This window comes from Diorhabda sublineata, chromosome X (assembly GCF_026230105.1).
Source record: "Diorhabda sublineata isolate icDioSubl1.1 chromosome X, icDioSubl1.1, whole genome shotgun sequence".
NCBI lineage: Eukaryota > Metazoa > Arthropoda > Insecta > Coleoptera > Chrysomelidae > Diorhabda > Diorhabda sublineata.
This window is the reverse complement of record NC_079485.1, coordinates 20,024,658-20,050,703: the sequence shown is the minus strand read 5'-3', so window position 1 is coordinate 20,050,703 and position 26,046 is coordinate 20,024,658. Positions and strand designations below refer to the sequence as shown.

General features: G+C 30.5%; 1 protein-coding gene across 1 annotated transcript in view; it reads right to left on the bottom strand.

The window, feature by feature from the left end:
* Window positions 1-26,046, bottom strand: part of LOC130450880 (heart- and neural crest derivatives-expressed protein 2-like) — a 46,978-nt gene that overhangs the window by 3,536 nt on the left and 17,396 nt on the right. The window contains exons 3-4 of the mRNA XM_056789584.1: window positions 22,339-22,517; window positions 22,030-22,209 (exon numbers count right to left, since the gene is read on the bottom strand). Coding sequence (XP_056645562.1) covers window positions 22,030-22,209; window positions 22,339-22,517 — 359 coding nt within the window. The remainder of the gene's footprint in view (window positions 1-22,029; window positions 22,210-22,338; window positions 22,518-26,046) is intronic.

Sequence of the window (26,046 nt, the reverse complement as noted above, 5' to 3'; positions counted from 1 at the left end):
CCATCCGAAAGCGAAGCCAAGCGCTAAACATCAAAAAATCGTCCTCACATTTGATTTTTAAGGAAGATTTGCATTTAAAAGCCTATAAAATTCAATTGGTTTAAAAATTCAAGGATACCGACTATTCTAATCGAGTGAATTTTGGGAACGAAATGATGCAGCGATTTAACAACTTTGAAAATTGTTCAGTGATGAAGGAAATTTTCACCGTAATGGTCATGTTAATAAGCAGAATTGTCGGTACTGGGCAGCCGAGAATCCGAGACGAAAGCATGAAAGACCCTTGCACAGCCCAAAGGTCGTTGTTTGGGCCGCTATGTCTGCTAAAGGAATTATTGGTCCTTATTTTCATGAAGATCAACGAGGCCGAGCAATCAATGTGAATAGTGACAGTTACTGCGATATGTTACGAAATTTTTTGGTCCCAGAGTTGCAGGAGTTTGCAGGTTTCAACTCAAGAACGTGGTTCCAACAAGATGAGGCCACTTGCCATACCTCGAATGACTCGATGGAAGTTGTGAATGAATTATTCCCTAATAAAGTCATTTTGCAAAGGGGTAACATCAACTGACCTCCCAGAAGCCCCGACCTTAGCCTGCTTTACTATTTTGTATGGATATACCTTTAAAGTAAGCTTTATCAAAATAATCCAACGAACCTAATCCAATTGAAGGAAAACATCAGGTCAGAAATGGCAGCAATATCAAGATCTGTGTGTCGACGTTTTATCGCCAATCTCGTTCCCGTTTAGAAGAGTGCCAGCAACGTAACGGTCATCATTTGGATAACATCATCTTTTCCAAATAATTTTCCAATTCATATGGTATCAAAAAACAATAAAAGCTTTTATTGCTTATAAATATTTTTTGTTTACTTGAATTTACAAATACCCTGTACCCTTTCTGGCCACCTTCTACAATAATATCTTTTGGTACATATTTCTATACTAATATTTGATTTGGAACAATACACTCCTAGCTGATTCATGTTTTAATTATTAATGATAAGTTCCAATCACTCATTTGTATCATAATGAAAATGTATGTATCATATGACAAAATATTGTAGATTGAAGAAATTATGTGCGAAACCAAGTTAAAAGTCTTTAAAAGAATACATAGACCAATATTAACAGTCGGCTGTGGAAATTGGGTAGATGCAAATAATGAAGATGAAGTATCTCAAGGGACTATATGTAGTCACAAAACACTAGAAAAGCAGAAAGAGTAAAGACCTACTTAAATAATGGATAAACAAAAGGTAAGACCAAAGCAAACAAGACAAGACGATACCAAGAATATCGAGTAGGAAAGGAAAAAATTGGAACGAAACAAAGAGAATAGGAAGAAATACAAAAATTTCAACAACGTTATCCTAATTCACCTTACATATTTTGTGTATGTTATGTATTAAATAATCTAAATGAAATATTTTATGTGATATTTGTATGAGTCTAAAAATCTGACGGTTGTAAAAATATTTTTTCAATAATACCTTAATCATTATCAATTGAAGGTTTAGTAAAATAAACGATATTCCACTGAAATTGAGATCTATTTCCGGATTATAAAAATAAAATAATAACGTATTTTTCTCAGAGACTCGTAAAGATCTTTTATAGCCATCCTATTTTAAACAAAGATAAAACATCAAAGCTGAAAATCATGAATGAAGTTTATAGTAGGTATGAAAATCATTAAAATAATTTATAATTACTGACGACGGATTTAGACATATATCAAGTTTAATACCACATTAAACTATTAATAAGTAATATGTTGAGGAAACTTGATGAAAACAAGTCTTTTAAACGATGACATTTATATACTTTTGAAGAATCGATATTAATGATAGCTAATTAATAAAAAAGTTGATAAGCTTTGTTCAAAAGAAATGATATCAATAAATATTAATTTGATATGTCAAATAAAACCTTCAAATTCAAACTTTAGAGTGGTAAATCGCAATTTAAAAAAATTCTATGTACCCATTTTCAAAAGATATATACCTCAAGTTTTAAGACAAAGACAAAATTATCACCATGTTTCGATTTTGACATTGTGGCCATATTGAGATGTTAGCTTATTCAATACCATCTTCTAATAGTGTTTTATTAGACTGCAGACCACTCTTTTCAGCTTTGTAGATGCATATTTTATATAAGTGCGCATGACGACTGTATAACAGTTGGATGCCGAGCTATTGTTCATAATAGCTCTTCATCACTTGAGTTTATTCGAGGCAGTATGACTTATGGGCATTATATCGATTATGTCGTACAAACCACGTTAAATTGCATATCGAACTATGGAATTTTTATGAGAAGCTATAGTCAATATTTTTCCATGGCTATCCTGGTCACCATAGTTACACATTCCATAGACGTTGGCGCACAGTTAATCCACGAGGTTAAAGTTACTTGGACTAAGTTGTCGCATTTAGATATCAATCACTTCCTTTTATCAATGTCTAGACGTATTTCATTTATTAATTTTTTTCTGGAGTAAGGCTATCACATTTTCCAAAAATCAAGGCTAATAAACTATTCCGGCTAGGTGTAACACTTTGTATATTTTATAACTTCAAATATTTGTTATAGAACTATGTGATTACGGAAGTAATTGGAGTAATTCAAAAAATTTTATCTATTATTTAGGTACATTTGACTTTAATAAGCAATTCAAATGCCGAAATCCGATTGTGCGCCGAGAATAAATGATTTCAAAAGAAATTTTCAATGATTCTTCAATGAAAAAATTTTGTTCGCATCGTTTACTCTTCCCTAATCTTCAAAAACAAATCATTTTTTCATTTTGTCTTAAATAATCTACAGATTTTACTTTATTTAAATTTTGGATTCTGCTCAAATGGTAATATTAAAGCACCTAATTAGATGCTGTGTTCAATTTATTAGACACATAATTATGATCAAATTTATTATATTTATGTCAATTTAATTTCTAACAAACTCTAAAATACTTAAGGAGATAATCAAATACAGAAAAAACGGTCAGAATGTTCAAAAGAACAAATCAAGACGAAAAAAATACAAAAATAGGGCTATTATCAATAAAAATAGAATAATATCAGTTATTTGGTTATAAAAACATTAATGTATAATTTGCTAATAAAGAAAAAAATCACCATATCACTATTTGGTTGTGAAAAGGGAAGTACTGAAAGAAAAACTAAAGGTATGTTTCTCACATCAAATATTATTCCTGATTCAATTTTATTTTATTATTCATTTTACTATCAGACTGACTTTTTTCAAATGCGCTTTCTTTCCTCATGTGCCATACTCGTATTTGATGATAATTTTAATTTTACTGAACCTTTTTCACTAATCTCATGTTTCTTTTCTTTGTGATTTTCTCACTTTTAAGTCAAAAATTAGTTATGAGTATTTAATTTCACCTGTATAAATGTTACATATCACCCAACATCAACCGATAATTTTTGAGGCTTTGCTCACTTTACTTCTATGTATAGCAATAAAATATGCCTTCTTTGCCCTTGGTACAAGTACCAGCTGACAAATCCATTCATTATTCACTGTGTTAAAGTTTTATTGACACTATCCTTATCTTATACTTTTATAAACCAAGAGCAGAATTTAGATGTCTAAAGTAAGGTCCCAATCTTCGTCGTTTTACTGCGATCCTTCGACCCTTCCTTAAAAGCTGGACAAGGACACTAGAATTATCTCTAAGGTTAAATTCCTGGAAGTCACCCTAGACCAAGGACTGACGTTCAAGAAGTACCTCGACTACCTAGTGATCAAAACAAAAAAGCCAAGCGGATAACTGGAAGGATTCCTTAAAAGACCATCCAAACTCATCAGGGCCATCCCGTTCCCAATTATACTGTACACAACAACACAATAGCGAAGGGATACACTGCCAACATTCATTGAAAGAAGCTCTAAGTCTAGCAAGTGAGCAGTGAGTATTTATCCAGGGTAGCTATTAACGTAAACAAAGAGGATGTTCGACAAATCCGCATCAAAAGTTTGAGATTGTAACTTTTTCCAGCTGTGGCCTAATAATTTCCATAATTTGAATGTAATTAAAAGATAGGTAGACTTGTTCATCAGATTTCATATTATGGAATATTTCCACAGAATATATGATATATTATGAAAGAAATAGTCATCCATTTCAAATGACCCCGATTTTCTGAAAAAGTAATAACAAAAAATTTTCTAAATGAAATATTTAATTGAATGAATTTATAAAAACCTATCTATTTTTTAAAAATAAGAATAGATACCTACCACTGGTTATTCGATCCTTAACTCACTAATTTATCAACGTTGACGAATCTGTGACCAAATTGAATCAACTCTTAGAATTAAATTTATGGATAATATCAGATTGTGTGTTGTGCGGGAAAAACAGTTATTGTCGCGTCCTTGCTACTTTATTATCTATTTTGGAAGATAATGATACTATGAACTACGCCCCTTCGTAATTTATTAATCTGTGTAAAACCAGAGTCGAACTTTCAATTCAAGAAATTGCTAGGACGTTGGAATTTTTAGGACCGTTGGTGATATTTATACTTATCAAACTGTTGACACTACCACTACATCAACACTCATAATTACACTGTCTGAGACGCGTTTCGATAATCAAGTTATCGTTTTCAGATATTGAAGGTAAACTGGATGGTGGGAATATGAGAAACAAAATTTTGGAAAACATTATTTGTTTTCCGATGTCCAGAAGAACTTTTTGGCATTGAGAGTATGTGAAGAGTTGAGTATTACTACAAAAGCAAGTTACTTACTGGTGATGGTCAAGAGTGAGATTGAAGCTCTTCTAGTAATTGTAACACTTGTTTGAGTTTGATTCAATAACAAGCAATATAACGTAGTTCTATAAGCTTATAGGTTGGTTTAAGAGCAGTTTCGTGCTCCTAGGTCACTTAGCCACTTCAGTCTTGTTAAGTTTTGGGCTTCTAGGAAGAGTTGACATAGTTTTCAAGTCTATTGTGGTGTTTTATACTTTGGTAGAGGATTTCTTCTTGCTTGCACATATAGAACTCTGAGATTGGTGTGTAGTGTTTGATTGATCACATATCATGGTGCTTCAGTAATTATACGAAGTATTTTGGATTGACTTCGCTGGATTATAGTTACGTTTGATTTGTTGGCACGACCCCATAGCTCAATACCATACATCGAAGTGGGTTAATTGATGATTGTGTGTAGTAGAAGTTTGTATTATTGTAGTAGTAGCCCTTATGTCAAATGTTATCGGGAGCTTGGATGACAACGAGGCACATAAGCAGTATTTTAGTCGCACAGTAGAATACTCTTTTCGGAAACCGAATTGAATATAAAAGATATGTAGTTAAAAAATTTTCAATCAAAGAATAATACGTAGTAAATCACATAATTATTAAAATCATAATTATTTGTTTAAGTTCACTCATACGAGTGCAAGAACCTCAAATAGTTATTTTCAAAAATTAAACATATCATATAGTATATGTAATGAACCAAATTATTTGTTAATATATTGGTTCTGTTATCTTTCACCTTAGTCAAGGTTTTAATAATAAAGTAATATACACTCGAACAACAGAGATTCAATTGCGGTTTCTGTTAACTTCTACCTTTTGTCCTTACGAAAAATTAATGAAGGAACTATATGATGATGTTTCCATTCATCTATAATCTGGCCGCTCATTACAGAGAGTAATCACGTGCATAGTGCGTGAGAGAGTAATTGTAAGCCTGAATCACACCATACACAACACTAAAAGGGATTTAGTGGCAAATTTGAATTGAATTTTAAATGCTTTTTTCAAACTAACATTTTTATTTGAATTTTAAATACTTTATTTTAATATCATATCATATAAATAATACTTTTATTTATCAATTGCATAACATTCATACATTAAATACACTTAGTTAACTACTAAATGTTATACCTACATATTTCACACGTTGCCTTGATTTTTTTAAAAGTATCTATAAATATATATATATAATTATTATTTTAATCGTAATTTTGTTTTCCCTAACCTTAAATAGCTAGACGGTTTTTCAAATTTATGGTATATTAAATAAAAATGTAATAATAATGTAATAATAATAATAATAATAATAATAATAATAATAATCTTTATAAACAACACAAGGTCCTTTCCTGAATAAATTCTTTGTTTTCAAAAAAGGTGGTTGAGAGGGATATAAGGGCGGATGAATTTTTATTTTAATCTAAATCAAAATCTGATTCCGACGAGGACGAATCAGCTCTTAAATTTATTATTAGAGGTTCCACTTGTTTTTCCATTAAATTATCAATGTCCCACATTTTATTTCGAAAAAAGCGGACATGTTGGATTGCCTTACTCCAATTGGTTTGGGTAACATTATTTAAAGCTTTAGTAAATAAAGTTTGGACATCACTAATTTTAAATGTTGTGTTTTTCCTTGCCACCTCACCCTTGATTTGGGCCCATATGAGTTCAATTGGGTTGAATTCACAATGGTAAGGTGGCTCAGATGCATTTTGTCAAAATTCTAAAAGTATTAAAGCAATGACGCGTTTAGAAATGATTGTTCTTCAGATTTAATAACGTAAATAGACAGTTTAAATTTAGTTCCATGAATATCACAGCCACTTTTAACAATAAAATTTATTTTAAAATAGATGATAGTCAATTTATAACATAACTATAATACCACATATTAAAGAACAACAATAACATGCGCTATTATACAGTCACATAATTCTTACTGTAAAAGCGCATGTTAGAAATGTAGGTTAATTTTTAATTTTTATCAAAGTAAATAAATAACATGATAAAACAAAAGCTTAAAATAATTATTAATATAAAATTTTTAGAATATAATAATAATGAATTAATGTAACGTGCAGCTGTGTGAACTCGACTTTCTCAGACATTGCTTCAGCCAATACGAATCGTTATAAAAGGTACTACTAGCATCCCATGAGCCGATCACGCGTTTTTATCGCTCTCACTACCGACCGGCCAGATTATAGACTAACTCTTAGATATACGAGTATATCCGTTAATTTTACTCTCATAAGTACACCCCTGTTGTAACATTTGCCAGAAGCAACCAGTGACTGACAATTATGTGGCAAATGTGGGGTTGCGACTCAAGGGGTGTTGCTATTTGGGAGCTATTATTCTTTTGTATAATTGAATTATCCATTACTTTATAGGGACTGTTTTGACTTTCCAAATTTAATGGACTCATTTCAATTATGAAAATTAAGTTTGGAAAGAAAGAGAAAGAAATGTGTTGGTATTGTTTGATTCAAAATTATATTTATACACAATTTTATAAACAACAATTCATGATTTGGAATTGGGTAAATAATATGAAATGTGAGTACTTACTATTGTTAGTTATTATCAGATATAATAATACTGTGGGCGTATGTGCGGTAGTATTGGGATTAAAACAAATTGAAACACAGAATTCACTCAATTATAACAATATTAATTCATTATTATTATAATATATTATTACTATGTTTAGATTGTACAGGGTTATATTCATGTTATTTCGTTTCAAAAAGGCTTTGATGAAATTTTTAGATGAGTCTGTTCTTTATTAATTTCAAATCTATCGAGAAGATATATCTCTCTTTAGATAGTTTTGGAAATCATAATTCATCGTTCGCTTTGTTTTACACGTAATGTGTGGATGCATCTCATATATGATAAAATGTGAAATGATATCAAAAGAAAGAATTTTTTCATAAGATTAAAATCCGGCTACATCAACAAACGTATCAGTATTTGCTTTGTGATATCCTTTGCGGTTTATTTAAATTCTTTTCTTCACTCATTATTTATTTTTCAGACAATTCTCATTTTAATTTTTAGGCTCACAATCATTTGAAATCCTTAAAACACTAACCGAATATGGATGTATTTTTTATTCCTCATTTTCAATTTTCATTGAAATAGCTCACATTAGCCACAATAATTAATTAAAATAAGCACTATAATTATTTCGACGTGAATATTTTTTTCAGAAATACATACTTTTAAGGCTTGTTATTAAGATTCCTACATTTGACTTATGGTATAAAGGATTAACGTTACTTAGATACATCTCTTTTCCAATGTATTCAATTTTATTTTGACTATAAAAAATTAATTCACGGGACAATAATAACATATAGTTTTTACTGTCAATGTCTACACAAGAGACAGAAAATCTGCAATATAATCAAAATCTGTTTATTATCTTTGTACTGTAATTAATTCTGTATTGTATTATTTCATTCTTTTGCTTGACTCCACCCATTGTAGTTTAACTCAATAAATGGAATTAAATTGTTTTTTAAAACGTTATTTCTAAGAATAAAAGTCTCGAGTTACATGCGAAGAATTTCTGAAGGACATTTTTAAAACAATACCATTGTATCAAATATCATAAACATGTATCAGCATTTATTCTATTTTTGTATCAAATAACGTAAACATGTATCAGCACTATTTTACTATAAATAAGATGTTCGTAAACAATTTGATGATATTTAATGTTTATAATTAGTTCGATTTTGAAATTAATTGTATTCATATAAATATTCAAAAATAAAGTTTTTTTAAAATAAATTTCGAAACCCGAAATTTATAATTGGCGCAGTCATTCGGATTAGTGCGGTCGCGAGTTTACGCAAAGTGCGATAAAGTTCCGGCTAAGTACTCCAGTACCTCAGCACTAGATCTACGTATTCAACGAGGGACAGGACTTCAGATAGCTGTAAGTGCCAAGTCTCCTTATTATTTTGATTCCTTATTATCCATCCTTATCAGAACTTTGAATAGGGAAGAGATAATTTAATAATTTTAAATATATTATTTTATGAACGATTTTGATAAATTATTAAATACATTCAGTGAATTAAACTTAAAAGATAATCCAGAATATATAAAAATGGCAACGTCAAATCCAAAAACCCTAAATTGGGATTTATTTAAATTAAAGTTAGAGAACATTAAACCTTATGATGGAAATAAAAATACATTAAATAAATTTATAAATCGATGTGAGAACCTTATTCAGTTTATAATGATCAAGATATTAATAATCACGTATTAGAATGTATTCAAGAAAAATTAATAGATAAAGCCGAGTTAATGGTGGGAAATAGAATTGAGTTGAATACATGGTTTAAATTAAAAGAAGCGTTGATTCAGTGTTTTGCAGATAGGCGCGATTTAGATTGTATTTTACAAGAATTAACGAGAACACGACCATTTAAAAATGAAAATTTCATAGCTTTTGGTAACAGATTGCAATTATTAAAAAGTCAGACTATACAAATTATCAGTAATAATTTAAACTTAGGAGAAATCGATAAAAGATGTCAAATTAATCACTGTGAGAAAACAGCTTTGAACACCTTTATTGCGGAATGTTCAGACGTTATACGTAACAATATGTACTTAAAAAAGCCTAATTCTCTAGAAGACGCTATGGCTTATGTAGACGAATTTGAAAATTTCGAAAAACTTTATGGTCAATTTTACGAACCTAAAGTTAAATATAATAATAACAATAACAATGTTCAAATGAATTCATCAAGAAATAATAGAAATAACCAACATAATAATTATAATTCTTTCTACCGACAACCTAATAATAATGATAGATATAATAATAATAACTATTATAATGAAAGATATAATAATAATAACAACAATAATAATTTCCCCAGTCAACCTATAAACGTAAATCCAATACCGCAAAGAAGACAAAATTACCCAACGAATGCGCAAGTATTTGGTCCTAGGAAAAATGTTTCCGCCCGAACCAAATACCTGTAAATCGTTTACCTAGACCTGAACCGATGTCAACGACATCGAGAAATTTTTCTGACAGACCAAGTAGACGTATAAATAATAATAATAATTATAATAATAATGATACAAATAATAACAAATATTTCAAATCACGAAATGAACCGAATTTAACATCTGAAGAACTATATAATAATAATTACAAAAATAACGAAGAAGAAGAAGAGGAAGAAATAATCGATTTTCAACATTTGTTTGAACGTGATGAAAATAATGATCAAACCGTAAATTTTCGGAAAAAGCCTCGGAAAAAGAATCAAACATAGAAGAAATAAATTTTACTCCTAATGATGCTTTAACATATTTTGAAAATTTCATAGAATCTAACGAATCAAAACCCAGTGAACAAGTAATTGAAATAAATTTCACATCTAATAATTCATCACCAGAAATTAAAAAATTAATAAAAATAAAAGAATCAGAATTAAATCATTGCAAAGAAATAAATGCACAAGTAGAACTAGATCTTAGTAAATTATTTGATAAAGTGGAATTAAACAATATAGGATTAGATAAAATAAAAATGAAATGAAGTAAAAGAAAATGTAATAGAATTAAACAGAGAAATAAATGAAATAAATAATGATATGACAAGGGACGAAAAAGATATAAATGATGTTATGAAAATAGATAATGATATATTAGAAAAAGAATGTTATGTTATAAAACCTGAATCAAATACAAATATATTGAATATACAAAATCAAAGTAATATCATTGATAAAAGAGAAATAAATAATGAATATGACGAAGTTGAGATTAGTTATGGAGCAATTAACAAAGAATTTGATAAAAATAATAATGAAATAAGTTCAAAATATTTCAAAAGAAAATTAGATGCTAAACTAAATGAAAGTTTAATTGAAGAACTATTTTGGAAAAATAGATATTATCATTCGTTGAAATGGTACGCAATTCAAGAAATTATAAAATGGATTTTTATACAAAGACTTTTCTTTCTTTTTTATTATTATGTTATAAGAATAGATAAGATTTAGAATTAATGGATAAAAAATAAGTAAAACATAAAAATTAAATATTAGTAAACTTTTAGAAACTATAATAATAAAAAGTTATTATTAATTAGAATATATATAAGAAATTTAATAATATAATCCATAACTTTGTTTATTCAACTAATGGGAAAAGAAAATAATATAAAAATTCAAATTATAATCAGTATAACACAAATGAAACGTTTAAGACAATTTGTATAATTTTAATGAACCTCTTAAAGTTTATCCTGTAGAAACAAACCAATATGAAATTCACAAATTTAACTATTCAAAAGAAGATAAAAAACTAATTAACGAAAATTATAATTGGCACGAAACTTATAATCAGCAAAAAAATAAAATAGATATCAGTAAACTAATTCAAACTAGTCATATGAACGAGGAAGAAAGTAACATAATTCAATTTATCAAAGAATATATCGACCCAAAATTACTTTATGCATTATATTTTAGAGAACCGCTAAAACCAGAACAATTTATAGCCACTACAAAAATATTTCAAAAACGCTTCATTCAAATTTATTCATTGTATAAATGTAGTAAAAGATATTTTAACTGAGGAAGAACAAAAAGAAAAATTAGAATATTATCATATATATAAGAAAGGACATAAAGGGATCAACGAATTAAAAAAATCATTAACCGAAAAATATTACTGGCCCAAAATGATACAAGATATAGAAAATTTCGTTAATAATTGTGAAACATGTCAAAAGAATAAATATGATAGAAATCCACCGATAATAAAATTCAATTTAACCCCAACAGCTAGTAAACCATTTGAGCACATTCACATTGATACCTTTAAAATAGCAAACCAATCATATTTAACCATAATAGATGCTTTTTCTAGATACGGTCAAGCGTACTCAATGTCAAGTGTGAATGGAACTTCAGTTGTTGATAACATATTAAATTACGTTACTCATCATGGTTTACCTTATAAAATAACAGCTGACTGTGGTTCAGAGTTTAAGAATAATGACCTACAAGATTTTTGCAAATTACACAAAATTGAGTTACATTATACCACGTCTAAAAATAGCAATTCTAATTCACCTGTTGAACGTTTTCATTTTAGGTGCATAAAAGAAAATAATAACGATTTGACTCCTGATCAATTGATAAAACACTCAAGATTAGCATATAATAATTCAATTCATTCGGTAACGCAATTCACGCCATTTGAAATTATTAAAGGTCATATAAACAACCCCGACCCATTTGACTTAGACGATAATTTAATAATATCCAACTATATACAAAATCATAAAGAAACATCAAAATTATTATATGAAAACATTAAAGATAGAAATGCTAACATTAAAGAAAAAATAATTAATAAGAGAAATGAAAACAGAAACGATCCCCTATCCTATGAAAATCAAAACATAGCTTACATAAAAACAAAATTTCGAGACAAGAAACTACCTAAATTAAAAAAAGCTGAAATTGTAAAAGATTCTGGCATATTATTAGAAACAAACAAAGGAACATATCATAAAAATATAATTAGAAAACCAAAAAACTAAAACAAAAAATTGTTACAGATAATGAAGCTGACAATAGTATTAATATTACTACTACTTTACAAGACGACCAAAACGGAAGACAACAGTTACGAACGTAAATAACTTATTATTACCTATCAATTTAGGAACCAGTAATCTTATACATACCAAACACACTTTCATATACTATATAGATTTAGAATTCATTCATAAACAAATCAATAATTTAAAACAATATTATTATAACCTAAGAAATAATTTATCTCAAGCGAACGCAACAAATCCTATTTCGTACCATAACTTAGCTGAACAATCATTGAGTAGAACAGAAATTTTAATTAACACTTTAGATAAAAAATCAGAAAATATTTACCCACATTTAAGATTGAAAAGAGGATTAATAAATGCTGTAGGCAAAATAGATAAATGGCTTTTTGGAACTTTAGATTCGGACGATGAAGAAAGATATAATAACGCTATAAATGTCCTACAACAAAATCAGAAACAAATAATTCACGAAGTTAATTTACAAATATCACTACATAAAAAATTAATTGATTATTATAACAAATCGATTACGACTCTATGGGATAATCAACGGAAACTTTTTGATAATATAGAGAAATTTCACATTTCAATTGAAAACAAAATAATAACTTTAAATAATTTTATAACATTTCAAAGTACAAATTAATCTGGATTGTCAGAGTTTAATTACACTAATTGATAATATTGAAAATGCAATAACGTTTTCTAAATTAAATACAATTCACAGTTCAGTTATATCAAGCCAAGAAATTTTAGAAATGATAAAATATTTAAGCACCATTTACAATGAAAAACAAATACCAAAATTTAGTAATATTTTGACATATTATCTCTTTCTTGGTTCACAAGTAACCTTTTCCAAATCCAAAATAATATTTGCTACCCATGTTCCTATCCTAAAACCTAAAACCTATGAATTCTTTCATTTATACCCCGTAATTCAAAACCATACAATATTTATCCCTCCGCAACCTTACTTGGCCAGAAGTCAAAAAGAAGTTACTTTCATCAAAGAAGAATGCCCCGAATTAGAAGGAAAATATTATTGTAAAGAAACTTTCAAATTACAAGATAACTGTTCTGTTGAACTTTTAATTGGACATTTCGGTAAAGTAAAAATTGTGTAATTAGTGAAATTAATGTTCAAGAAACAATATTGGAACAAGTAACAAATGATGAACTTTTAGTGATTCCGAATTTTGAAACTAATGTAATTTCTAAATGTGTATCAGACCGTTATTTTAAAATAATTTATCCGTCGCTTATAAAAATTCCAAAAAATTGTAGTATTCAAGTAGGAAGTGAAATTTTCTCAACCAATGTACAAATTAAAAAAGGGAAATCAATAATATTATCAAAATTAAACTTTAAATTTTTGAATAATGAAATTTATAAATCCCCTAATTTAACTAATATAGATTTTAATAAATTGTATGAAATTAATAACATGGCTAAGAATATAAAACCAATTCATGAAATTTATAATCCACAAAGTCATGTATCGATGGGACTATTTACTGTAATAATAATAATTTGTATAATTTTAATAATATTTTGGATAATTCGTAAATATAAATATAAGTTTATAAGAAAACAGAAAATAGAAGAAATGAAGAAAGAAGACATCGAATTAATTAGGAGAGGAAAGACAACAAAGGATGAAAAATACCTCCGTCATTTTTCATTCTTAGGGATGGAGGAGTTACATGCGAAGAATTTCTGAAGGACATTTTTAAAACAATACCATTGTATAAAATATCATAAACATGTATCAGCATTTATTCTATTTTTGTATCAAATAACGTAAACATGTATCAGCACTATTTTACTATAAATAAGATGTTCGTAAACAATTTGATGATATTTAATGTTTATAATTAGTTCGATCTTGAGATTAATTGTATTCATATAAATATTCAAAAATAAAGTTTTTTTAAAATAAATTTCGAAACCCGAAATTTATAATTCTCGGATCGTTTTTAAATTTGAATTAAGTTTTTAGTAAACAATCAATCAAAACATTCCCGATTTTTTGCCAATAGCTTGATTAAATACGTTTAAACGCAAAAGTGAAGTAATCTAAGTTAGCTATCGCATACATAAATATTCAGTGTATATTTTAATCAACGAGTAGATGTAAATTTCAATGTAGATTAGTGAAAATTAACGAAAATTTGTGCCATTTTTATAATATACAATAATATATGATAACTAAACATTAGTTAAACTGTGTATTTACGTGAATCTTTATGTCGATAAAAAGTCTGAGTGATTATTAGGTTAAATATAAAAAATCTATTAACCTCACTTCATTCTTGTGTCTTCCGTTCTCTCCATATTTCAGCTTCATATATTATCTCATTCAATTTGTTCCAAAATTCTTTATCCTCTTTCGATTTTGCATCTGCATTAGGGTCATACACTGTATTAATTGGTATACTTTTTCTAAAACTTAGTTACACTTTCGTATTCTTTCTGTAAACCCAGGACAGTTTCTAATATATTTTTTATGTTAATTTCTTATTATACATCCATTTTCTTCTTTTGCTTTTCTTATCACATTAAGGTATTCCAATAAATATTAATAATTCTCCATTTTTTAGTTCAATTTCCTTTTTTTCCTTTTTGTTTCTATAATTCCCAATAAATCCAAAATTTCTTTTTATAGTTTTTGTTTTTCTTCATATTTATTTTTTTTTTCATATCTTCATTGTTTTATTTCTTTCTTTGTACGTTTCCATGTAAGTATTCTGTTCCATTATCATTGTCATATCCGTTTTTATAACCATTTTCATACTTCTCAGCTTGATTCAATTGACATCAGTTTTTGTTTTTCGCATAATTTTTCTTAATTTAGGTTGTTTCTTGTATATTTCTTTTCTTCTTTTTCCTGTTTTCTACTTCATGCGAACCTCTATTATTTCTTGCGTTCATCACGTTATTAATAATCAATTTATTGTATTTAATACATGCTTTATGACCATTATCTTTAGCGATCTTCAATTGTTACCACTAATATCAAACGTTAATAAAATGTTTAAAAATTCATTTAAAAATAGTGTTAGTGTTGACACTCGGAAGCCCCACTGGACAAACAATGGACAAACATTGTTTGACAAACATTTGTTGAAAATATCGACAAACTTTGTTTGACAAACAATATTCGCCGGTGTCTTTGGTGTGGACATTTCATGTATGGAAGCCGCCATTTTTGTTTGTCTAGAACAGGGATGGGGAAACTACGGCCCACGGGCCATCTCTGGCTCGTAAAGCGTTGAAATCCGGCCCGCGACCAGTAAACAAAAATTAAGTACCATTTTCTTTTTATCAGAAATTACATTCTCATGAATTGGCAGTAAAGGCAGTACACGTCGGGCATAAAACCCGTAAGTCCGACTGTCGTCGAACGCACTACCCATTTGAGGCAACTATTTTTGAACACCAGCAAATTGGAATTTCTAAGTCCTTATCTAGGACCCAATACCCAAATATAGTTGCCCACGCCCAGAAAATAATGGCTATGTTTGGTAGAAGCTATTTGTGCGAACAAACGTTTTCAATAATGAAAAAATTGTCTTCGTAATAGGCTTTCGGATGACCTCCTTTTTTCATTGTTAAAAATTTCAACATCACAAATGGAGCCAACTTATGATAAAGTCATGCAGAAACAAACAGAAACAGTTACACATGTCACATGTTACCATAAAGACCACCGATCCTCAACATTTTACTTCGCAGCTAATTAAAGTTCAATCAATTAAATGTTACTTTTTTAATATTGCACAATAAATTAGTATTTCAGAAAAATTATGGCAATATTTTTATTTTAGTAAATAATGTAATGTCTCAACTCGGTCCGCCATATATTTCGTTAGCAAAAATTGGCACACGAAGAAAAAAGTTTCCCCATCCCTGGTCTAGAATGTTCCCGTCCTAGATCGAACATTGTTTGTCAGTGCTTCCCCTACCACCTGTTTCAATGTATTTTGAAGGAAGAGGTTTTCCGGAGTAATTTTTGGATATAAACATTATTATTTGTATTTTTTTATTGAAAATATTCAGTGGAAAAGTGGGTTTTTACGCAAAATGAGTAGAAAGTTTTGGAGCCAGGAGAATTTGATAAGGTTAATTAACATTTACGAAGGTAAACTTTTATTGTGGGACGCATTAGAAATGCATTAGATGACATTGCAAAATATTTAGGTGTAAATAATGTCGCCGAGATTAAAAGAAAGATTGAAACTCTTCTAGTGCAATATAGACGAGAGAAAAGTTACTAGCAACAAATTGTAAGTCCGGGATGGGGGCCACAGAAAAAAAGAAGCATTGGTAGGGATTAACTTATTTTAATTTTTTGGCTGACAAATCAACACCCCGAGAAATGTTTTTCAGCGTTGTATCAGTCCAATTGGAAAATAGCGACAGTCAAGTGGGATCGCCATCCATTAACACCGGTGTGGGATCGTCAGAAAAAAGCTCCACGAGTAACATACCGTCCACGAATTCTAATAAAAAGACGAGGAAGACGCAAGCTTCAGAAGAAGCTTACATGATAATGAAGGAAGAAAGAAGAAAATGAGGGAATGAGCAAAGAGAGAGATGAACAATGTGTTTATGGCGAAAACGTAGCCATCAGATTAAGGAAAATAAAAAATCCAAAGAGACTTTGTGTTTTAAAAAACGATAATTTATTATTTTAATATTAAATGGAGGAATATGAGGAAACAAGGACATTTGTAACACCAGAAACGAGAAACGTAGGAGAGCTTGGCAATGAAATTGAAAATGAGGAAAAGGACGACATATATTGACGAGTTCAGAGATTCACCGTTGACACAGTTTAGTTCACTATGTGGTTTCTAATTGACTAACCTTTATGGTTCATATCAAATTTTGAATTGGGTGTGTGAATTACTATTTATCATTTCGGAAATCATCACCACTATATTCATAACGCCGTAAAAACAATTGTCTCTGCCACCATCGACGAGAACGAGGTTCTTCCATTAAAATACTGCTGCTATGTAGGCCAGACGACGGCGGCGGTTCAAATCACCCATTCCTCGACAAAACCTAACTGACTAATGTTTCATGCCGAATCGCAATTGTTTGGTAAAAATGTTTGTCAAACAATTGTTTGTTGAAATAAGAAATGTTTGTTAAAACTGCACTTTAATCAACGTGTTTGACAAACTTGTTTCTTCATTGTTTGTTCAATGGAGACGCACCTTAAGAATAATAAAATATGGTGGTCGTATTAAATTAGATTGAATTAAATTAAATACAACAAAAAACTGTAGTTCTCTTGGAAGGTAGTCTGAAAAGTTCCCGACCTAACAATGTGTTTATGGCGAAAACGTAGCCATCAGATTAAGGAAAATAAAAAATCCAAAGAGACTTTGTGTTTTAAAAAACGATAATTTATTATTTTAATATTAAATGGAGGAATATGAGGAAACAAGGACATTTGTAACACCAGAAACGAGAAACGTAGGAGAGCTTGGCAATGAAATTGAAAATGAGGAAAAGGACGACATATATTGACGAGTTCAGAGATTCACCGTTGACACAGTTTAGTTCACTATGTGGTTTCTAATTGACTAACCTTTATGGTTCATATCAAATTTTGAATTGGGTGTGTGAATTACTATTTATCATTTCGGAAATCATCACCACTATATTCATAACGCCGTAAAAACAATTGTCTCTGCCACCATCGACGAGAACGAGGTTCTTCCATTAAAATACTGCTGCTATGTAGGCCAGACGACGGCGGCGGTTCAAATCACCCATTCCTCGACAAAACCTAACTGACTAATGTTTCATGCCGAATCGCAATTGTTTGGTAAAAATGTTTGTCAAACAATTGTTTGTTGAAATAAGAAATGTTTGTTAAAACTGCACTTTAATCAACGTGTTTGACAAACTTGTTTCTTCATTGTTTGTTCAATGGAGACGCACCTTAAGAATAATAAAATATGGTGGTCGTATTAAATTAGATTGAATTAAATTAAATACAACAAAAAACTGTAGTTCTCTTGGAAGGTTGTCTGAAAAGTTCCCGACCTAACAAAGAAACAAGATATTTATTTTTCCATAACCCTTTTTATTTTTCAATATAGTCTATAAACATAATAATTGCTGTCTCTCGCCACAAAATATGCGTTTACGTTTACGATCACGACTTGAAAAACTCTCTGCTGCAAGTGACACTATAAAGGTAGGAAACAGGAAAAAGTCGCTGGGGGCATGATCTGAATTATACAGTAGAGGCTCAACTAATCCTAATTGCGATTCGTGAATTTTAACAATGGCGATCATCGAAGTGTCAAAAGGTTCGTTGTTCTGATAAATAAACAACCTGAAGGCTTTAGTCAAAATCATATTGCTTGAATTGTTTTGATCGAAATATTGGAATAATAAGGGAGTTTTGGAAACTCATTGTTCTAGTAACACTTCGATGTTATTTGTTTCCAGCTTTAAAGTTTTTTGCAACGAACCTAACTTTGTAAAAATAAGGGATATTGAACGGAATTACACTTTTCCCATCAACAAATACATCGTACATAAAATGATCGGAACAAATTAATTTGCGATACCACCTAGTGACTATGACTAAGAAAATTCTTGAAATCTGCCCCTTAAATGTTTAAAAACTCTTGTACCATAGCGCCGGATATGTGGGTAACATATATCGTTTTAAGTGGAGTTTATATATTATAGATTTGACCAATTATGCCATTTAAAGATTTTGCCGCCGGAGACGTCATTGTTGGAGAATGTAAGATGCTTTATTTTAGAGCTTTGTCTACAAAAAGTGTCGAATTTATATTTTTTTTGTCATTTTTCAGCACAGCTATGGTTCCTAATTTTTTAGAGATCACCTAAATTCCCTCCAGCTTAACCGTTGTCCGGTCGAGGTGAGTCCAGTAGACTCACCGAGCAAAGTTTTTTTTAAATATCTTCTGTAGTATTTGTGTCATCCAAAATTCCTTCCGTGACTTTGTTCATAATCATGGTCGGTACATATGCCTGATGATAAAATAAAAACAAAACTTTTTGTATGCATAAAAAAATTATTAGTTGTTTTTCAGACACAACCGAGTAGTATGAGCCCGGCATAGTTTCTTGGAATGTTACACGCGATGAGAGCATCAGTGCGCAGGTCCCTGTCCCATAATGCATCCGTCATGCTATTTTTAGCATCACTTGTCACATCGTGTTACTTTGTTAGTGTTACTTTGCATATGCTTTCAAACTGCCGTTCTTGCGAGATTATTTGAATTACTCTCTTTTCAATTATTATACCCTGGTAAGTCATATATTCTACACAGTTCTGGTAAATAAAATTATTGTATTGAATATTTACAAATCTTTGGATAATGGCTGTCTAACAAAGAACTTGAAAATTTGTCTGATGTCGATGACGAACCCTATGACATCAATATTCTGACTGGGAATCTGAATCAGAAGACGATAATGTATCTGTAGCAAGCGAAGAACCTGACAGTTAACATGACGACAATGAGGGAATTGAAAATGTGACTAATGAAATACCATCACTAGTTTTTACTGGTAAAGACGGAACGGAGTGGTCACATGAGCCTGATCGTACTGGGCGCACAAGGGTTTGCAATATAATTACGACTCAATTACATAAGGTGCGTCTTCCACCAGATAAACTTCTAGAAGAACCAGTTGACAGTTTTTACTTGTATATGACAAATGAAGTCGTAGAAAAAATAGTCAAATTCTGAAGCAACTCGCGTTTTATCCCCTGATGCAGAATGGAAATGTTGTGATACGATAGAGATGTATGCATTTTTTGGACTGTTGTTCACTGCCGGTCATTTGAAATTCAACAACACAAGTTATGATGTTTTATGGAATCCTATTTATGGACCGCCAATATTTCGAGCAACCATGGGTTTGAATAGATTCAAATTTTTTTTACGCTTTATAAGATTTGATAATAAAGAAACCAGATCTCAACGCCGTCAAAATGACAAGCTCGCCGCAATCTGTGACATATGGAACGAAATAAATAAAAATTTGAAAAATTATTATTTGCCTGGTGTCAATCTTACTATCGATGAACAATCAGTTCCTTACAGAGGACGCTGCGCGTTCAAACAATATATGCCGTCGAAACCGGATAACTATGGCATGAAGATCTGGTGAATATGTGATTCGGATACTTCTTATCCACTAAACTGTATTCCTTATTGCGGAAAATAATGCAACACTATTACACAAGGACTGGGAAAAAAGTGGTTGAGTCACTGACTGAGTTCTACCAGAAAACAGAAACGTGACATTCGACAATTATTTTACTAATTTATCGTTAGTATATAGTTTGCTTTTAAATGGACTCACCATAATAGGAACAGTAAAAAAGAACAAAAGATTCGTCCACCAAGAATTTCAACCACATAAGGATCGTGAAGTAGAATCTTCGATTTTTGGGTTTAGCAAGAAAGCAACACTGGTATCGTACGTACAAAAACCTCGAAAAAGCGTAATTTTGTTGACGACAATGCTTTTCACCAAAGAACTCAGTGATGTGAAAAATAAACCTTGAATCATTCTAGAATATAACAAAACGAAAGGCGGAGTGGACACATTAGACCAGATGGTTCACGAATACATGTGTAAAAGACGCACAAACCGTTGGCCTTTCGCTTTTTTTATGAATATGTTAGATGTGGTTGGGATAGCATGTTATGTGATATGGACAAACCTACATTTTGAATGGAATTCTCAGAAGCACGAGAAAAGACGCCTATTTCTTGTGTTTCTAGCAGAAGGACTAATAATACCCCAAATACGCAGAAGAAAAACTTTTGAACAAAGGAAATTAAAGCAACAATGAAGCGATTTTTGCCAGAAACGCAAGACCAACTAAATACATCAAGGAGTGTAGAGTCTTTATCGCCTCGTAAAAAAAGGTGTTATATGTGTCCGTCCAAAAAAGGTAGAGTGCAGAAACAAATTTGCACTTGTTGCAAGAAAAGCATTTGTAGCGAACATTCTCGTATCAAACGAACTGGTTTTTGTTGTTCAGAAATATTATAATTTTCTCTTGTGCATGCGTATAGTTCTTTGTACCTAGTATTATTAAGTAAGTGTTATCTTATCAAATTTTTCATTGCATTACCATTGACTTTTATTAATACAGCATATGCATAATCAATAGGCAGACAATATCTGAAGTGAACTCTTATCAAATACTGCATTTTAGCGCGTTGATTCCAACGGACTCAAACTATCCGTTTACGTTACGATAGCGCAAACTATCTGGATAAGGGTTAATAAAACCAATCCTCAACAATATCTATACTTCGTGTTCTCCAGCAAATAGGAATATTGTTAATGCTAACAAACATAAATAAAGAATTAAAGTTCTACTTTTGTTTTTATGACTTCTATTTTATAATTAGATTTAACATCCTAATCTTGCTTTAGTTTGATATAATTCTACAATAACAAACATTGTATTGAACCCACTGTTTAGTAAAGTCACTGTTTCAGATCCAATTAATTCGATAAAGAATTTAATTCACGGTTAGATTGAAAAACAAAAGGCTTACCGAACTGGCATTTTTAGGTGAAATTTGTCCCGTAGTGCAGTCATTCACTTGAACAGGGTTACTATTCGATTTTCTAGAAATAGTTCCAAGTTCAGCTTTGAAACCACCAGCTGGGTCGTCTGTTTCTAAAGCCCTCGTCAAATAAGAAATGTAAGAAGTTGCTAGCCTCAACGTCTTTATCTATAAAAAAGTTATTGGTTAATACTTTATATTTAATTAAAGACAATATGGAGCATTTCTTGAAAATATGGAATAATTCAAAATCTATCATGTAAGAGGTATAATTCTCATTATAAAAATTAAGCTTACTTTTGATAATTTGGTATCGGCCGGAACATTAGGAATACAATCCCTTAAGTCTGCATAAGCCATGTTTATCGATTGAGTTCTTCGTCTTTCTTTTTTATTTGCAGTCGTTCTTCTTTTAACCACTCGTACAAACGGGCCTGTTGAATGTAACTCCGTATCTGTACCTAAATTTGGATATGCTAAAAAAACGTAAATATTGGACCTCGAAAACTGAAGAGCATCAATCCAAATAAACTATTTGAGGCACTATCGAAGAATACTGCATTTTGAATTTATTCTAATAAATACCAATTTATACAAATGTGTGTTTATCAAATATTTATCTAGATAAATCAGAAAAATTGTTCACTTCTTTCAAATTATCTTGCTTACATTTCAAAAGAAAAGTAAAACCCTAAATACCTAAATGCGGATCTAATAACTTTTTAAAAATGATGCGTTGACCTTGATTTCAACGAGAAAACATTGTACCATAATATTTGTAAAAGTCACCCTTTTACCCTACTCAGTTATCCCCTTGAAAATTACATTGCAACTGGGGAATAGTATCTGTTTTATAAGATCGTCACAATCATCTATGTAAAATTTATCAATGTGTTTTGATTATTTATGGATTATAAAAAAAGAAACACGAAATAAATGATCTTTGGAATTACCCAAATACACGGCAATAGATAGTATACCATCTAATTTCTATAATGTTTAAGTATTTAATAGATATGTGTACGGTTTAGTTGTTGAAATTATTATTTAAAACTCGCAGAGTAGCAGAGTAACTGCAATCTGCTTTATAGACAATGATTGTTTAATTTGAATGGAGGGATGACTTGTGGAGAAGTACTCCAGTGAGTAACCTTTTTTAAATCTTAATTCAAGTCTCATTCTAGAGTTTAGGTTTTTCTTTGTTTCTATATGATTCAATTAATATCTAAACTTATCTGTATTCGGATGACAGCAAGCGTTTCAACATATGCACTTCGCTATTGTCGCGCATATTTAACGATTGACTGGCACACTAGGATGAGCTGACAATCTTTCACTATATTTGGCACTAAAACGATTTATGACTTTGACGGATTCCAGGGAGAACGTCATGGTGAATTGCTTCGTTAGGGACATAATATGGTGCGTCGTCTATTGCACGTAGCACTTTATTTTGGAATCTCTGATAGATGGCGGTATTGGATTTACTAGCGGTACCCCATAGTTGTAGGCCGTACGTTAATATCGGTTTTAGATGGTTTTATATAATAACATTTTGTTATCTACAGTCAGTTTCTATTTTCGGCCAATAAGCTGTACATTTGATGTATCTTGATGCCTAATTGCTAACGCTTTGTAAATATGTGTTTCCTCCAGGTTAGATGTCTATGCAGGTGCATGCATAGGTATTTTGCGTCCTCTGCTTGTGTAAGTATACTATTGTTTATTATTATTACTTCATTGGCTTTGATACACCATGTTTTTAGCCAGCACTGTAGTTTGTTTATCAGGTAAAGAATTGGTCATAAGACACTCCTTTATAGGTGTTTTCATTGCCATTTTTCACAATGAACTATCTATTAGTTACGTATATATGATCTGAGGAGCTGATAGAGGGGATGGGGAAGTAGTTTCTTAAGCTATGCCACACTTTATCAAAAGCTTGGGATATGTCAAGGAAGAGTGAAAAGCTGTATCTTTTGTCATTCATATCCCTATTAATTTTATTAATTATCTTATTGACTAATTCTTCTGTCCCATGCTTGTTGCGAAATCCAAACTGATGGTCTGATATTATTTATTATCTTTTTGAGTCTCTTAACTTACAGCTTCTCGAATATTTTGAGAAAGATATAAGTAGACTCTGGGAGGAGACTTCCTCTGGCGTTTTTTCTGGTTTGAGGATCATTAATATTTGGGCAGGTTTTCAAGTGCATTAAACATGTATACTAAAAGTTTGTATTTTTTTCTGATAGCACTTGTGAAATTTTGCCAGGGATTAAATCATAATCAGGCGCTTTTTTATTTTAATTCTATTTATTATTTGCTTAACTTCAGTCATTGTCACTTTCTGGTGAGGAAAATCGAATAAAAATTTTTAAGTTTAAATAAGGGTTTTAACTATTTTATCTTCTGCAAAAATCTCTGAGAGATAGGGTTTGAATACGTTGCTTAGGTGTTTAGAAAATGCTTTCGATCTTTTTTTTTCAGTTCTTGCCCACGCGTTATTTACGTTTTTAATTGGAGGATTATTTTGCTGGGTTCTATTAAGCTTTCCAGTTGCCTTCCAAAGTAATTTGTCGTTTCAGTTGGCTTAAGATTTTCAAGAAACTCTTAGATATATCGGTTTTGTTCATCTAGTATCAGGTTTTAAGTTCTTTAATTGCCTTGTTTTTTGTGTTCTGTTCTGCTGTAATGTTTCACGCAGTTGTCTTTTTCTTTCAGTGAAGGTGAAATTTCTGCAGAAAAGGATACATAGGTGTAGTGGTTCATATTGCTGGTTATATATTCTTGATTAACTGCTGATTCTATTTCAAATTCAGATTTTAAGGGTAGGTCTAGTGATTTCAGTTTGTCTAGATGTTCTCCAAATGCATTCCAATCAATTTTGTTGTTACGAAGGCAAAGTATCCTCTTCTTTGGTACGATCCTTACATATACAGTTAGCATACAGTTTTTGCTATAATTGTCTATGTATTTCACATCCCCTATAGTTTGCGGAGTGATTAGTCCCACAGGTGGCACACTTTACCCTTATCGCCTAAAGTTTCAGTGCGCATTCCTTTGTTCCGTGCGAGCTTGCACGTTTAACTAATATTTTTCAACAGTAAGAAATTATAGATTAATATTGATCACCTCACATTTTTATAGCTTATAGAATTATTTTCTACTTTTTAATTCGATTAACTACAAAAGCGCATTTTTTATCTTTTTTCATACTAGCTGGTGGACCTTTAAGTTTTGCAGTTTTGAAATTGCCATGAAGAAAAAAAACACGAGAGCACATTATATTCAAAGAAATATTCAGTTGATATAAATAATATGAAATGGAAAAATATTTCTTAAAAATAATATCTATTGTTCAAGTAACTGCCGTCTCGCCGCTGGTATTTTTGAAATCTGTCCCCGTTGTAAAAGTTTAAAAGTTTATGGTCCATCCGTTATAATTCATGACTAGCTCGATCAACTAACAACAAAGGAGGGATCTAAGTGTTCCTAACTATAATTTATTTCTTATAAATAATATATGAGTAGAATGTAAATGAGCAAAGTCTTGGATTTTTCTGATTAGTAATTGGTTACCTAGTCAGCCCAGCGATGATAATGATGGAAATTTATCCTTGATAAGTTTGCAAAATGTCAAATTATTTAAAATTTTTAAGTTTTTGAAAATCGAGTTCAAAAATTCCGTTTAATAGATACATAATAAATCAATAAAAACGTATTAATGATGAATGTGCATAGCACAGCATACAAATTCAATGATAATCATCCAAGTAGAAACATTCGTTTCAAAACTGAATAATACATTTACAATTATAATTACAGATAATTAATGCCCATCGAAGTCTCTTTTGTTCATATAAATAATGTTAGTACAAGAATTAAACCTAGATTACTCCAACCGCCTGATTGAATTCTGCGAGATTTTTACAGCACTAACATGAGAAAGCGCCAGTCTGCTATAGAATACATGTAAAAGGAATTAGCTATCCAGATGCAGTA